This window comes from Cinclus cinclus, chromosome 3 (assembly GCF_963662255.1).
Source record: "Cinclus cinclus chromosome 3, bCinCin1.1, whole genome shotgun sequence".
Classification (NCBI taxonomy): domain Eukaryota; kingdom Metazoa; phylum Chordata; class Aves; order Passeriformes; family Cinclidae; genus Cinclus; species Cinclus cinclus.
In genome coordinates this window covers 111,603,042-111,620,034 of record NC_085048.1, presented here as the reverse complement: position 1 = coordinate 111,620,034, position 16,993 = coordinate 111,603,042, and the positions used below count along the sequence as shown (strand labels likewise).

Genomic DNA, 16,993 nt, shown 5'->3' with positions numbered 1-16,993 from the left:
GGCAGAAGGCATCTCCTCCCCCAGCCTCAGCCTGCAACACTGACACAGGCAGAGGCAGTGGGGCAAGAGATTTGCCATGGTGAACCTGCCATAGGTGGCTTTGGGCTTGTGCTGTCAGAGGATGACAAACTCAGACCCTGCATATGCTGCATCCATTTGGAATTGTCCTTCTCCTGAAATGCAAAATTCAACAGGATTTTCTGTCATAGGAGGTTTCCTGATTTCCCTCTGTGCAAAACCAGGCGGTGTCTATGAATCTGCCTTAGATCTCAAAGAGTCCAGCTCAGAAATTGCCCAAAGGAAAGGTTTTCTCCTTGAAGGGCAGGAGGAAGGAAAGGGAATATTTCTCATTTCCTGCTAAATGAGGATTTCCTTCTTTTTCTCTCCTAATTGCAACACTACAAAGACTGCATGGAGATAAAATGCAAATGCAGGATGGAGAAGAATGTTTTCTTTTCCCACACTACAATTCCAGTGCCCCAAAGTACCACTCTAGCTCCTGCCACTCAACACTTCACAATGCAGGAATTTTCATTGTACCACCGGAGCGCACTCCCAGTAACTGGGCTCTGGGACAGTCCACTGAGGCCATCAAGGAATTGAAACAAATTTAAAGAAATTCTTAAAACCATGGTTCATAACCAAGTTTTCAAGATGTCACCTCTGATTCAATATGCCAATGGTCATTTTAGGACCGACATGCCCTGTACCTACCTGCATGTTCAGACTTCTCTTTGATGCTGCCGCTCGGTCTTGGCCTTGAGAAAGGGAGAACAAAAGCACATATGAGGAGGGAGAAAGAGAAGGGAGGGAAGAGGTGTAGCATGAGAGGAGGCAATCTTTCCTAGCTTGTTCACTCTGATGAAGGAGGAAATGCAAGAGACATCAAGCCAACAAGATGCAAAGCTGATTAATTGTCCTTAAGCTTTCAGTTGCTGCAGTCAGACAGAGCTGGCCAAGCTCCAGCTGAAACACAGCAGTCATTCTCCAACTTGCATCATAACTCCCCAATTGTGGTGTCTCTCCTTTTGAAACCTGGGGGGCTCCTACAGCCTCTCTGAAGCAGCAAAGGTTGCTAAGCTGAGACACGAGTCTGTATGGAGGGCAGCTACTTTGCTTCTGCTGACAAAGCTTGGCTTTGCCTGCTCATGCCTTGCGCTGGTGCCAGTCTCGTGCTACATGTGGTCAGAGCACTGGAGTGTTCTGAGAAGGATATTCCACCTCCTTGCTTTTTGAATAAGAAAACTACTTTATCCAACTCAGCTGATAGCCAAGGATATTCAGATTGCACTTTCAAAGCCCTACCTAAGCTCTTCAATAGGAATGATACTCCTGAGTCCTTCTTTCTTCTTATTTATCCTTCTTTCTAACTCAGATAAGCATGACAGCTACATTTTATCACACATTTCCAAACCAATCTTTCCATCAGGTACAGTGCTAGAACTCTTCTCTAGCACCATGACCTCTTGGATTTTAAATCCAGGCCTCTATATTAAACACTGATTAAATCGTACATCTATAACCCAAAACTTCCCTGGAATCTCAGTTCACAGTGGAGGCCAAGGAAGATAGAAGTTATGCCTGACATTGTCTTTGGGATCCCTTCCCTTCCAAACAGATGCCAACCCACAGAGATGTCCAGAATCTGACAATAACTCCCAGGAGGTAATTGCTTTCCTAAGCTAGATTTCATGGCCTTTCTATTTGCAACTCCCACTGAGTTCTGGATTGGGTTTTATGTGCTGTTTATATTTCTCTTTACAACAAAGGAATGTTGCAACATGAACAACAGCACCCCGTGTTAAAAGTAAAAAAAGCAATACTAGAATTCGCAGACCCCTCTCCAGCAGCCAATATTTCTACAAGCATATGCTTGTGGGTGCTGAAGGTGGCAGTCACGGATTATAGTATTCTATCATCTTCAGGAGACAGACCCATGCAATACAGTTCCCAAATGACACCACAAACATTACAGAGGGAATCAATACCAAGCCCAGCAGAGGACCCATCTTCAGATGCTTTTAAGCCCTGCCTCCTCTTCCCCACCACCACCACCTCTGCCCTTGTGACATGCAGTGTGGGGTTTGACATGGAGCTGGATCATCACAGATGGGCCACATGGTGAATACACAGAGGTTTCCCTAAGTACATGGGAGAGAGCTGACTGTGCAAAGGAACCTCACAAGATGGCAAGAGGGAGCTGAATTGCAGAGGGGAGCAGCAGACACCTTGGCTTACCTCATCTCCTGGGACTCTTGGACATCCAGCTGCACAGAGCTGAGCAGAGACCCTGCAGCACTGCCAAGACTGGGACTGACTGCCTTGGGTATAGGGGGGACCAAAGGCAGTCCCAATGACCCCTTCTTCATATCCCCACCTCTGGGATACAGCAAGGATGCCTGGAAAGAGTGGTACACAGTGCTCAAATATAGCATCCAGCCTTGCCCTCATTCATGACTCAAGACAGTTACACATGCCCTGACAGGAAAAGTCAATATCATATATAGCAGATTGTCCTAGGAAGGGGAAGGGTGGCATAGGAAAGGGAATTGGTGAGGGAGAGACCATCCCAGCAGGAATCCACATGGTTGGCATCAGCATGTTCTGCAGTGCCACTGCCTCCACTGGCCTTTTGGATGGTATGGGAATGGGTTTAGACCACTGTTCTCTCCCTGCCCCTTAGGCACCTCACAGCCAGTGCTGATCTCCAGCCAAGTCCCCACAAAGCCATTCTGCAGGATGTCAGAACCTGCTTTTCTCAAACCCCTCATTTCTTCTGCTGCTGCCCTTCCCTCTTACAGTTGCCCAGCAGCCTTTCAGCCCAGAAGCTGCTGAGCTCTCGCGATGCTCCGTGCTCTCCAGCTCCCACACCTCCATCATCTCAGGCTCACTGGCATTTAGGAAGTTCAGCAGAGCTCCCTGCCCTGCTGCTCTCTGCAAGGTCTCTGCTTGCCCAAGTTGCTCCAGGGCCCCCATGCCATGACCAGGAAGGAGGGTGGAGGTAGGAGGGGCAGGTGCACACCATTCTTTAAGTGTCCCTTCCTTTCTGGCACAACTAAAGCCCCAAATCAAGTCCTCTTCAAACTACAGTTAAAGGACCACATCCTGTCAGGGATACACTGGGCCCTTCCTCAGCAAGGCTGGAATCAAGTACATCAGCCTTTGATTGGACATTCTGTTTGCCAGACCTGTTGCTCATTTGCCTCCTCCTGCACCCCATGGCAAACCCAGAACAACTGCAGGTGCTGGCCCTGCTGCAAAGACAATCGTTTGCCTGGGCTTGGGGCTTCTCTCCCCATGGCCACCTCCCATCCCTTCCTTCTGGACAAAGCCATGCCAGAGCACACAGCTGCCCAGAAGCTGAAGAAATCTAGAAATAGCATCAGAGACAACTGTGTAGGAGGCCATGGCTGTACAACTCAAATGCTGCATCAACCTGGAACTGACTTTGCAGGACTGCCTGTTCCAGCAAACTCCTTTTTCCATCCCCACCAGACAGAGCTGATGGAAACTACCACCAAGACATAGACATGGTTCACAGATACCCGTGGGTTACTGAATGCAGGAGGATTGCTTAGCTGGAACAGACAACTTTAGCAGCGCTGCCTTCTTGTTGGTGTTTCCTCAGCTACAAGACAGAGGAGCAACCATGACAGAACCCAGAAACCATTCAAAGCCCTCTCCTGCTATAGATACACAGTGAGGACTTGAAATCTGCACTACACACCCATTGCAAAGACAGCCTGAAGTGCAGAGTCCAGCTGAGACCTTCCTTTACTCAGGGGTTTCCCTTGCCTCACACCATAGGAAAAAGTCTCAAAACTCTGCCTGCAGCACATAATCTGAAAATCTATCACATGGACTTATCTTGGTCTTCTTACCTTATGCATTTTTCCCTCTGAATCCAGCTCCTGCTTGTTCTTACTGTCACTGGTGCTGCTGCCATTTTTCCCACCCTCCTGCTCCACACTGCAGATTTTAATTGGTTTAGAAGAAGGAGAGCTCTTCTGGATGGGAGGCAACGGTTTAGAGGGAAGGAGCATGGAGGGAGATGGCCGGAACAACTTGGAAAACATGAACCTAGTCAGGCCTGCAATGTGGAGACATAAAATAGAACAGAGGCTGAGATGCAAAGCTAAAGCATCTAAAGCTCCATATACCATGGAACACATTTCCTCAAAACTTCTAAACATCTGCACAGGGAAACATGCACGTAACAGCAGCCACGTGAGGCAGGCCAGGGGCACACCCTGAGCCACTTCGCAGAGTAACCAGGGGAACTCCATGGCCTCTGGGCTGCTCTGGGACAGCAGGGAGCCCTGTGCTTCCCAGCAATGGCTCAGCTGCACATGCAGCCTCCTGCTCCTCTCCCTGCCCCACAGCTCAGCAGCCCTACAGCTCCACGGGGCACTGGCAGCAGCACAGCTCATGGCAGGGGGCACCTGCAGGGCACAACTGCTCCCTGCCAATGTGCACAGGCTCTCCAGGCTGGCACAAGACCCTTCCTCCCACCAGAGAGCGGCCCAGCTCCCACCTTACCTCTGTGGGAGGCTGAGCCATGCTCACAAGGGAACAAGTGAGTTAGGTGAACTCCCACCTGTAGAACCAATACATCTAATGGATGAGGCAACCAAGGGGTCTTTTTAGTTATTCAGAAAGTTGCTTTGCTTTTATTTTTCAGGAAATTAGTATCACTTTAATTACTCTGAACAGTATGGTGCTGGCAAGCCAGGAAAGAGAGCTTCTACTGCATTGCTTATGTGTTTCTCATTGCCACCCCACTACTTAGGGATCTCTTTCCTTCCAAACAGCTGGCAACCCACAGTGGTCTCCAGAATTTGACAATTACACCTAGGAAATCATTCCTTTCCAACGCTAGATTTCATGGCACTTGTTTCTGTAACACCCACTCAGTTCTGGGTTGGCATTTGTTGGTTGCCTTTATTTCCTTTTGCAACAAAGGAAGGGCAGGCTCATGAATGATGGCAACCCACATTAGAGGTAAAAGATGCTTTGCCCTCCCCATTGCTTGTCCCCAGTATTCAAGGAGCCCATATCTGTAGGGGACACACTGGCTTGCAAACATTCTGTTTTTGCGAAGCTTTATTGCTTCATGGGTTTTGCTTCATGGGTTTTTTCCCTGCTTTCTTTCCTGCAGAGAACCCAAAACCCAACATAAGACCTACATCCAAACATTTCTGATCATTGCAGTTAAAAACAATTCCAAATTCTCTTGGTGGAAATGCCATAGGGCAGATCATCAAAAGAAGACCTTGCATAAATCTGTATTTCTTTATGCCTGTAGATGGAACAGGTCATTTGTAAAAGCACACCAGATAAGGAGTAATGATACAGCTCATTTCCAGTCCAGAACTAATCCAGCAAAAATGTCACCTTACTTATTGAGCAATACTTCTCCCTAGCTGCATTAAGCATTCCAACTGCATATCACCAATTAAGGAGTCATTCCAAAGGGCCTCTGCCCAGGATTTGGCAGAACTAACCCAGAGCAAAGGGGCCTGGGCATCTGATCCCTTTTTCTGCATCAGCACAACTATTTCTTCAAATCTCATCTCTCCTATCATGACATGCTCCAAAATGGCAAAGGAACAACAGGCTTTGCTGGAGGCTTTCAACTCAAAGGCATTGGCTGGCACAGACGCACCAGAGACCGCAGTTTGTCTGGCACAATTCTACTTGTCAGGGATCAGGCAAGGCAGGGACAGGGGGACAAGGCAGAAGGCATCTCCTCCCCCAGCCTCATCTTGCAACACTGACATAGGCAGAGGCAGTGGGGCAAGAGATTTGCCATGGTGAACCTGCCATAGGTGGCTTTGGGCTTGTGCTGTCAGAGGATGACAAACTCAGACCCTGCATATGCTGCATCCATTTGGAATTGTCCTTCTCCAAAACTGGAAAATTCAAAAGGACTTTCTCTCACAGGAGGGTTCCCTATTTCTCCCAGTGAAAAACCAGGCAATTTCCATGACTTTCCTTCCGATCTCAAAGGGTTCAGCTCAGAATATACCCCAAGTTAAAGTCTTCTCCTTCAAGGGCAGGAGGAAGGAGTGGGAATATTTCTCATTTCCTGCTAAATGCTTTCTTTTTTTGGTTCTAATTGCAACACTAGAAAGGCTTCAGGGAGATAAAAGGCAGGCAAAGAATGGAGAGGAATGTTTTGTTTCCTGCAATGCATTTCCAGGGCCTCAAGATACCACTCCAGCTTATGCCACCTAAGACTTCACATTAGAGGAGTTTTCAGAGCATCCCCGGAGCATAATCCCAGTGACTGGGCTCTGGGACAGTCCACTGAGGCCATCAAGGAATTGAAACAAATTTAAAGAAATTCTTAAAACCATGGTTCATAACCAAGTTTTCAAGATGTCACCTCTGATTCAATATGCCAATGGTCATTTTAGGACCGACATGCCCTGTACCTACCTGCATGTTCAGACTTCTCTTTGATGCTGCCGCTCGGTCTTGGCCTTGAGAAAGGGAGAACAAAAGCACATATGAGGAGGGAGAAAGAGAAGGGAGGGAAGAGGTGTAGCATGAGAGGAGGCAATCTTTCCTAGCTTGTTCACTCTGATGAAGGAGGAAATGCAAGAGACATCAAGCCAACAAGATGCAAAGCTGATTAATTGTCCTTAAGCTTTCAGTTGCTGCAGTCAGACAGAGCTGGCCAAGCTCCAGCTGAAACACAGCAGTCATTCTCCAACTTGCATCATAACTCCCCAATTGTGGTGTCTCTCCTTTTGAAACTTGGGGGGCTCCTACAGCCTCTCTGAAGCAGCAAAGGTTGCTAAGCTGAGACACGAGTCTGTATGGAGGGCAGCTACTTTGCTTCTGCTGACAAAGCTTGGCTTTGCCTGCTCATGCCTTGCGCTGGTGCCAGTCTCGTGCTACGTGTGGTCAGAGCACTGGAGTGTTCTGAGAAGGATATTCCACCTCCTTGATCTTCCAAGAAGGAAAAGGCCTTTTCCAACTCAGCTGATAGCCAAGGATATTCAGATTGCACTTTTAAAGCCCTACCTAAGCTTTTCAATAGGAATGATATTTCTGTGACTCATTCATTATTGTAATCACTCGGATAAGCTTGACAGCTACATTTCCTCAAACATATCCAAGCCAATATCTTTCCATCAGGTACCATCCTATAAAACTTCTTTAGAACCTTTCCCTCTTTGATTTTAAGGCAAGATCTAAGCATTAAACATTGATTGGCTTACACATCTATAACCCAAACTTCTCTGGGAGCTCATTTCAGACCGGAGGCCAAGAAACAGACAAGTTCCACAGCATGTTTACAGAGGCAGCACCTGACTGTCCAGACGCCTCTCCAGCAGCTAATATTTGGCAAAACGCAATTTTTGCGTGCTGAACTTGAGACTCAAGGATCACAGTATTCTATCATCTTCAGGAGACAGACCCATGCAATACAGTTCCCAAATGACACCACAAACATTACAGAGGGAATCAGTACCAAGCCCAGCAGAGGACCCATCTTCAGATGCTTTTAAGCCCTGCCTCCTCTTCCCCACCACCACCACCTCTGCCCTTGTGACATGAGGTGTGGGGTTTGACATGGAGCTGGATAATCACGGATGGGCCAAATGGTGAATACACAGAGGTTTCCCTAAGTACATGGGAGAGAGCTGACTGTGCAAAGGAACCTCACAAGATGGCAAGAGGGAGCTGAACAGCAGAGTGGAGCAGCAGACACCTTGGCTTACCTCATCTCCTGGGACCCTTGGACATCCAGCTGCACAGAGCTGCGCAGAGACCCTGCAGCACTGCCAACACGGGGACTGACTGCCTTGGGTATAGGGGGGATCAAAGGCAGTCCCCATGACCCCTTCTTCATATCACCACCTCTGGGATACAGCAAGGATGCCTGGAAAGAGTGGTACACAGTGCTCAAATATAGCATCCAGCCTTGCCCTCATTCATGACTCAAGACAGTTACACATGCCCTGACAGGAAAAGTCAATATCATATATAGCAGATTGTCCTAGGAAGGGGAAGAGCGGCATAGGAAAGGGAATTGGTGAGGGAGAGACCATCTCCCAAATTTGCCACCTCTCTCTTCCTGCTCATTTTTCTGCAATTGCAGCTACACTCCCAGCTGGAATCCACATGGTTGGCATCAGCATGTTCTGCAGTGCCACTGCCTCCACTGGCCTTTTGGATGGTATGGGAACGGGTTCAAATCACTGTTCTCTCCCTGTCTCTTAGGCACCTCACAGCCAGTGCTGATCACCAACCAAGTCCCCACAAAGCCATTCTGCAGGATGTCAGAACCTGCTTTTCTCAAGCCCCTCAATTCTTCTGCTGCTGCCCTTCCCTCTTACAGTTGCCCAGCAGCCTTTCAGCCCAGAAGCTGCTGAGCTCTCACGATGCTCCGTGCTCTCCAGCTCCCACACCTCCATCATCTCAGGCTCACTGGCATTTAGGAAGTTCAGCAGAGCTCCCTGCCCTGCTGCTCTCTGCAAGGTCTCTGCTTGCCCAAGTTGCTCCAGGGCCCCCATGCCATGACCAGGAAGGAGGGTGGAGGTAGGAGGGGCAGGTGCACACCATTCTTTAAGTGTCCCTTCATTTCTGGCACAACTAAAGCCCCAAATCAAGTCCTCTTCAAACTACAGTTAAAGGACCACATCCTGTCAGGGATACACTGGGCCCTTCCTCAGCAAGGCTGGAATCAAGTACATCAGCCTTTGATTGGACATTCTGTTTGCCAGAGCTGTTGCTCATTTGCCTCCTCCTGCACCCCATGGCAAACCCAGAACAACTGCAGGTGCTGGCCCTGCTGCAAAGGCAATCGTGTGCCTGGGCTTGGGGCTGCTCTCCCCATGGCCACCTCCCATCCCTTCTCTCTGGACAAAGCCATGCCAGAGCACACAGCTGCCCAGAAGCTGAAGAAATCTAGAAATAGCATCAGAGACAACTGTGTAGGAGGCCATGGCTGTACAACTCAAACGCTGTGTCAACCTGGAACTGACTTTGCAGGACTGCCTGTTCCAGCAAACTCCTTTTTCCATGCCCACCAGACAGAGCTGATGGAAACCACCACCAAGACATAGACATGGTTCACAGATACCCGTGGGTTACTGAATGCAGGAGGATTGCTTAGCTGGAGCAGACAACTTTAGCAGCGCTGCCTTCTTGTTGGTGTTTTCTCAGCTACAAGACAGAGGAGCAACCATGACAGAGCCCAGAAACCTTTCAAAGCCCTCTCCTGCTATAGATACACAGTGAGGACTTGAAATCTGCACTACACACCCATTGCAAAGACAGCCTGAAGTGCAGAGTCCAGCTGAGATCCTACTTTGCTCACCTTCTTCCTTAGGCTCACACCACAGTTAATGGTCTCCGATCTCTGCTTACAGGACATAAACTGAAAATCTGCCACACAGGACTTATCTTGGTTGCCTTACCTTATGTGCTTTTCCCTCTGAATCCTGGTCCCGGTTGTTTCTAATATTGTCCTCCTTGTAGCCAGTGCCATTTTTCCCATTGTCCCGCTCTCCTCTGGACATCATATTTGACTTGGTTGAAGGAGAGCCCTTCTGGATGGGAGGCAATGGCTTGGAGGGAAGGAGCATAGAAGGATTTGCCAGGGAAAACCTCTTGGCAAGAGGGTAGCCAGTCAGGCCTGCAAAGTGGAGACACAAAATGTAACAAGAGGCTGCAAAGCAAAACAAAAGCATCTGAAGCTCCATGTTTCATGGGACACATTTCCTGGAAAATTTCCTGGAAACTTGCTGCACAGGGAAACATGCACCTGACAGCCGCCACCTGAGGCAGGCCACAGGATCACACCCTGAGCCACTTCCACAGATCTCCCAGGGGAACTCCCTGGCCTCTGGGCTGCTCTGGGACAGCAGGGAGCCCAGAGCCCTGAGCTTCCCAGCAATGGCTCAGCTGCACATGCAGCCTCCTGCTCCTCTCCCTGCCCCACAGCTCAGCAGCCCTACAGCTCCACGGGGCACTGGCAGCAGCACAGCTCATGGCAGGGGGCACCTGCAGGGCACAACTGCTCCCTGGCAATGTGCACAGGCTCTCCAGGCTGGCACAAGACCCTTCCTCCCACCAGAGAGTGGCCCAGCTCCCACCTTACCTCTGTGGGAGGCTGAGACACTCTCACAAGGGAAGAAGTGACGTTGGTCAATGCCCACCTCTATCCCAGCATCAACATGTCTAACGGGTGTGGCACTTAAGGGATATTTGATATTTTTAAAAACAATTGTTTGGTTTTAGTTTTCCTTAGACTAGCCTGTGTTTAATTCCTCCAAACACTATTGAGTTAGCAAGTCTGAAGTGAAAGGTGCAAGGATCCAATAATAACAGGGGAATAAGGATCCCTTCTAGAGATTGGCTTTGTCAAAACCCAGGAAAGACCCACACAGCGACGAATGCTATTTCTGCAAGCTACAGAGACCTCTCAGCATGCAGGCAGCCCTTGCTGGGGTTTTTATATTATCCTGTCATCCTCAGTGTTGGACCCAATCACCAAGCAGAGGAAGAACAGGAAATTTATCAGTAGTGAGACCCAACGTTGATGGCAAAGAAAGAAGCAGAATTTGCATCACATGACCACGTTGTATTTGTCATGGCCACAGTCCCTGTCCTGGCTGACAGTATGAGTGATTTGGCTACTGTCAAAAAGCAGGAAGCAGAGTAAACTAAAGGTAGAATGTTGTGATGCCAGGGCTGTCCTTGCAAGATCACCTGTAGCTCACAGCCACCAACTCTGACACAGAGCCAGAACTGACCACCATGGACCAATTTTCCCGGAAATCTGGTGGAATTTGTCTCCATTTGACTCGGGCCTTTCAGCTCCTTTCTATCCTCACCTTTTCCTTCCGTGGTCTTTCCTTTTCCAGTAAAATCCATCTTTGAACCCGTGCTTCTGTCTCGCAGAAGTACCTGGGGTTGAATTTGGGAACTGTCTCGGAGCAGACGGCGATAGGAGCTCGGTCCCCAGCCCTAGAACAAGGTGGGGTGACTCCAATCGCCAGCAGTCGGCACAGACAGGCAGAGCCAGACGTGTCTCCTGCCACTGTGTCCGTGTCAACCACAACCTTCACAGCCCCTTGCGGGGCTGCCCCTTTGTGACGCGCTGGCCCGTGGTTCTCTCGTTTCCATGGCCACAGAGCCCCCACCCCAGCTCCATCCCTTTCCCTTCCCTTCCCTTCCCTTCCCAAGGGCAGCCAGCCCTGGGCCCGGCCAGGCCAGGTCGGAGGGTTTGGCACTGTCTAGGAAGTAGCCGCTTTCCTAAGCTGCTTTTCAAGGCCTTTATTTCTGTAATTCCCACTCCGTTCTGCCTTGCAGCTTGTTGGTTGCGGATTTTGATTACTTCTCTTCACAACAAATAAAGTGGTGCCTTCCCCTCAGCAGCCCTGGGGATGTTCCTATGTGAAGCCATCTGTCTCACACGGTTTTAGACAATTTAAAACAGAACACTATGGATAAGCCGTCTCCTCTAAAGTGTTCCAACAATCCCGTTTCCAGCAAGAGGAAGTGAACAGTAAGAGATAAAGGTGGAAAAAAGGCCTGCCTCACCGCCCACACGGCCTGGGGGAGAGACAGCTGGGCCCCGATCTGGCAAGGGCCCCAACCTCGGCTGCTGGCAAAAGGAAAAGGAAAACCACCAGCCCACCACTAACATTACGTACAGCAAACGCCAAAAAACAACCTTACAACCAAAAAACTCATCTCCGCTTTCTGGCCGGGCCCTACAATCCCAGCCCGGCCCCGGCGCGGCCTTAGAAGGCTCCTTATGGTAAAGAGCTCCGGCCGCCCCACCTAAAAACAATCACAGAACCCTCTCCTGCCCTGGCAAAATATTAACTTTTTCACTGCCCAAAATATGACTTTACAAATATTTTATTCTCTGTCCTGTGGAAAAAAAAAACAGAGAACCAAAATGATAATATGTACAAAAACAGCACAAAAAACACCAAATTCAAAGTATGAGAAGAGTCAAGTCTCAGCTGAGGGAAGGAAGACATAGACTGAAATTCTTCCCTTTTTTTATGCTATAGAAAAGCATCCGTTGTTTCCCTATAACACATAAAAAATTATGGGGTGGATTAAAGATTCTAACTCTAGATGTAAGAAGAAGCGTTGGTGTTAAAATAAACCAATGTTAAAATTGCTGTAAGTGCCCTAGGTTTAAATAGTGAAAAAACCCCTGCTTCTCCCTAGGGAAGAAGAAAAACACCCTCTATTTTTAAAAGTGGAGTAAGCTTTTGTTTCAACTATTATAATCCTTTAAGTGTGCCTCATAAGTTGATATGGTCCTCAGTATTAGTTATGAATTAAAATGTTAGTTGAGAAAAAAAATATTACATAATAACCAGATCTCTATCCTCCCTGACGGCTAAACACTAGAACAGCAAGACCACCTAAAAATGGTTTCTTATGAAAAAATCTCTATAGGCTGAAAAATCTCCTCTCTGAAAGAAACAAGTAAATGACTATTTGAGAAATGGTAAACGAACTGAGTTGTTCTTTGTATGCTGTCAATGTAAAAAAACAAATGTGTGGAAAGAAGAAGAGTAGTCTGAAGTTTTATTCTAATTTTTCTTCTTCTTTTTTCCCCTATAGTTTCTGGTAATAAAGTTTGTCTTTGTACCATTTAATGCTAAGCCTGTTTTATCTTCCTCCTAATCCTATCTCACAACTAAAAACGTTCAAATTAACAATCCAAAACCACTACACTAAAGCAGTATCTCCACCCAAACTCAAACTGAACCCAAAACACCCCACTGTGGAGACCCTAGAAGGCATTCCCTAGTTAGGAAGACACGAGAGGCTTCTCTCATAGCAAGCCCTGTTCTGTTATGCCAATGTAGCCCTGTTCTGTTCCCTGGGCCAGCCCCCTGCCCTCTCCCTGTCTCTCAGGCTTTTGGTCACTCCCACCCTGTTTCCCTGTTGGCTCCCATGCCCTAACCCCACCTTTGTGCCACCCCCATGTCTCCTAGTAAGTGCTCCCTGATGCTCCCCCTGCCCAGGACACCCATCTGCTTCAACCTGGACCCTCACCCCGACGTTCCCCTTTGTCTTTGCCTCTGACCCTGGACTATCCACTCAGTGGCTGAAATAAACATCTCCGTGGATCCCATACAAAGGCCCTTGCTGCTCCTTTACCTGCAACCATCTTAACAGCTATCCAGGCTACAACACCTGGGGAGACAAAGGAGACAAGAAGGATGTCCCAGCTCCCAACATTTCCTTTATCCCTACAGTAGCTGTACTCCAATTACTGCATACGAGAGTTTTACTTGATCCCTTTAATGCCAAGGGACCATGAAGGACTTGAACCTTGTTCAAGTCCAGCCTTGCCTGCCTATTTTGGAGTGGAGGGCAAAGACGCAGACAACTTTGGGCGGGGGTAGAGCTGAAATTGCATTTTGCTGCTTCTGATTTCCTCCCTGCTTTTGCAGCAGAGGGACATCTTTGTCCCTGCAAACCACTCCCCTTTCCAAGTGAAATGTGGGCCTGGCTACCAGCTCCAGGTTCTTGAAGAGACTGCTGCGGTTGGCAACAGGAATTGTTGCTGAACTTTTTGTGTTACTTAAACCCCCCCACCAATTCCACCAAGTGGATGAGGAAAGAGGCAAAGAGATTTCGGTGGAAGAAGGGTGCCAAAAGCTTGAAAAAAGGATGAAAGAAATGCTCCGATGATGATGATGATGTTAGTAACAAGAATGATTTATTTTTGGCAGCAAATGAACACCCGCTGCCGTCCAGCCCTCCCAGACTGGCAGGTCGAGCGGTGCCGTTTCCATGGCATGAGCTGCTGGTAGCCTGGGGACAGAAACCAGAAAGCCACGGTCAGTGGCAGCAGGCTCCTGTCCCCCCTGTCCCACCATAGCCTATACTCAGGCCAGGCTGCTGGCTGTGCTCAGAGCCCAAACCTCCCAGCCCATTCCCTCCTTGTTAGAGGAGAGCAGCGTGGCAGGACACGCTCCACCTCTTCTGCTCAAGCATGGCACAACAACCTCCTCAGCAGCTGCAAGAGCGACATTCTCGTGTGCCTGCTGCCGTTTGCCCTAAGCCCTTCTGCCACCCGAGCTGTGGAACCGGGTACCCACCTCTGGAGACCTGCTGCCAGGAGAGGAGCCGATCCCACACAAGGTCCTCATCCTTTTGCAGGGGACATCCACACTGTGGACCCTCCCCGGCTAGCACCGGCACGGGATGCACTCCACGGACGGTGCCGGTGCTTCTCCATCTGGTCTGGACACAAGTGGCAATCTTTCTGGAAAAAACAAAGAACAATTGCATGAAAGTCATTTCAAAACAAGACCTGGAAACAAGAAAAAGCACCAAAGGTTGTCACCGTTTCACGGGCCTGGGGAAGGTCTGACCGCTCTTTATGATACTAAAATCTCTCCAGTGGTGGGGAAAAACCCTACCTTTCCCACCTGTATGCCCACCCCTTCCTCAAGGGCCTGCAAAGCAGAGCAGCTGGGCCATGGCTAAAGAACCCGTCCCCCTCTGCTGCTCCCTATCCACATGGATGCATGCTTTTGTCAGGCCGGATGCCCCCACCCCAGCCTGTGCCATGCTGGCAGGAAGAAGCTGTCAGCGAGGCCAGGAGCCGGCTCCCCTTCCACAACATCCATCCCCTGCCCCACCAAAAAGCAGCTGAGCAGTTGGCAGAAAGATTAATATTGTCCACTGCCACCCCACGGGGAACCTCCGGCACGTGGCCAGGCCGAGCCCTGCAATGCCTGGAGGCACGAGCATCCCCCCACCCCTGCACCGCCTGGGGACTCATCTTGATTTCGTCAGGGTGCAGAGCGTGTCCTCTAGGAAGGGGCTGCAACCAAAGCCCATCAGCTTTGCCCTGCCAGTGGCCAGCTCGAGAACGGCGTTCTCCAGCTCTGCGCTGATCTCCAGAAGAACACGCCAGATGTGCCTTGGCTCGCGGGGACATCACGAGGCCATTGAGCTGCAGGGGGATGTTTCCCCTTTTCCACTCTGTGGCAACTTCACTGCACTGTGCCACAATTTCTCCAATAGGATGGGGAGCCCTGAGCCGCTCCCTCCACAAATCGCCGGGGACCTGAGGAAGCACCTCCTTGGCTGTGCTCTCTGCTCCATGCCAGGGCCACTGGGAAATGCTCTGGGGAATTCTTTGAGAGCCACAAGACACAAGCAGCTGCTGCTTGTGGGCATCCTAGATTCTACTGTGCAGAGGGATGGATCTCTGCTGTCTCCTGGGCCAGGTGGGGCTTCTGCACCCAAGAATGTTCTAAAAGGTCATCCAAGGATGGCCTGTCTGCAGGGTCCATGGATAAGCACCACCTGATCAGGTGCTGGCACTCTGCAGAGAGAAACCAGAAACTGCTGGTCAGCTCCTGTCCATGCTCTCCCAGATTTCACAGTGCCCACAGCACACTAAGAGTGCTCAGAGCTGTTCGCACAGCTTCCCATCCATCCTCTCTTCTGGAAGAGAGCAGCAGAGGTACACGTGCTGCCTCCTCCAACTCAGCCCAGGAGATGAACCTCCTCCCCAGCTGCAACAGCAGGACACTTATGTGTCACCTGCCCTCTCCCAAAGCCGTTCTTGCTCCCGTGCCTTGAAGGCCCATCCCCACCTTGAGACACCCGGGGCGGGAAGAAGAGCTGTCCCCGGACAATGTCCTCTTTGCTTTTGAAAGGAAGGTGCCTGCACACCAGCTGATAGAGCAGGATGCCCAGGGACCAGATGGTGGCTGGCTGGCCATGGTAGCGGCCAAAGAGGATCCACTCCGGTGGGTAGTACTCCCGCGTTCCTATGGCACACGGGCACAGCTCATCAGGCCAATGCTGATTGCTCCCTCCCTCCCAGCCAGCTCCTCAAAAGCCAGCCCCAGCTCCTGCCAAAATGCAACTTGGCTGCAGCCGGCTGAAGCAGCATTCACCCTCCCTCCCTCCCTGTGTGTTCCACCTGTGGAAGCAAAGGGGAGAAGCTCCACTGCCCGGCTGGGCCCCGGCTTTGGGCTCACCGGCCATCTGGGTGTAGAACGTGTCCTGCAGGATGGTGCCGCAGCCGAAGTCGATGAGCTTCGCCTCGCCGGTGGCCAGGTCAACGAGCACGTTCTCGGCCTTGATGTCGCGGTGCAGGACGCCGCGGCTGGTGCAGTGCCGCACGGCCCCCAGCACCTGCCGGAACAGCGCCCGCGCCACGGGCTCTGGCAGGAACCCCCCCGCGTGCAGCAGGTGCCAGAGGTCCTGACAGCGCTCCGGACGCTCCATGACCAGCGCGAAGCCGTCGGGCAGCTCGAACCAGTCCAGGAGCCGCACGATGCCGTGGAAGCCGGGCCACGACGCCATCCAGTGCACCACCAGCTCCAGGGGCACAAGGGCGCCGTCGTGCTGCGGGGGAGCCGCCATGCCGTCAGCGGCGCCGATGCTGCGCTCGCCTTCGCCACCCCCTGCCCGGCGCCACCGCAGCTCCCATTGCCCATGGCCCGGGACGCTGCGCGGCCCCCGCTCGCTCCACGCTCGCTCCCATCGCAGCGTCCCGGCTCCCACCCGGCCGGGCCTGGCCTTACCCCGCCCGCCACGCCCCGCCGCCTGCTCCCGCTGGCCCCGCTCACTCACCAGCCGCGCCCACTCCAAGACGCGGTCCCGGGACACTCGCTTGATGGCCACCTGCAAGCCAAGGCGAGCGGAGGGCTCAGCTCGCCGCCCGCCGCTCGCCGCCCCACCTCCCCGCTCCGAGCCGGCCCCGTCTCTTACCGGAACGCCGTCGGCGAGCCGGGTCCCGGCGTAAACGCTGCCGAAGCCGCCGCTCCCCAGCAGCGGGCCCTCCCGGTACAGCTGCTCCAGGGGAGGCTTCTCCGCCCGTGCGGACGGCACCGCGCTCTCGGCATTCTGCCCGGGGCACCCGCCCGCCCCGGCCGCCACTGCTTCCCGAGCCGCCCCGGGCTCCGGCGCCTCGGGGCCGGCGGCCGAACTGCCGGGCGGCGAGGCTCGCTCGGGGGAATGCGCCGGC

General features: G+C 51.3%; 1 protein-coding gene across 1 annotated transcript in view; it reads right to left on the bottom strand.

Moving 5' to 3' along the window:
- LOC134042038 (serine/threonine-protein kinase pim-1-like) overlaps positions 1-16,329 on the bottom strand; it is a 51,035-nt gene extending 34,706 nt beyond the window's left edge. Inside the window, exon 1 of the mRNA XM_062489112.1 lies at positions 16,233-16,329. Coding sequence (XP_062345096.1) covers positions 16,233-16,329 — 97 coding nt within the window. The remainder of the gene's footprint in view (positions 1-16,232) is intronic.
- Between the last annotated feature and the right edge of the window lie 664 nt (positions 16,330-16,993).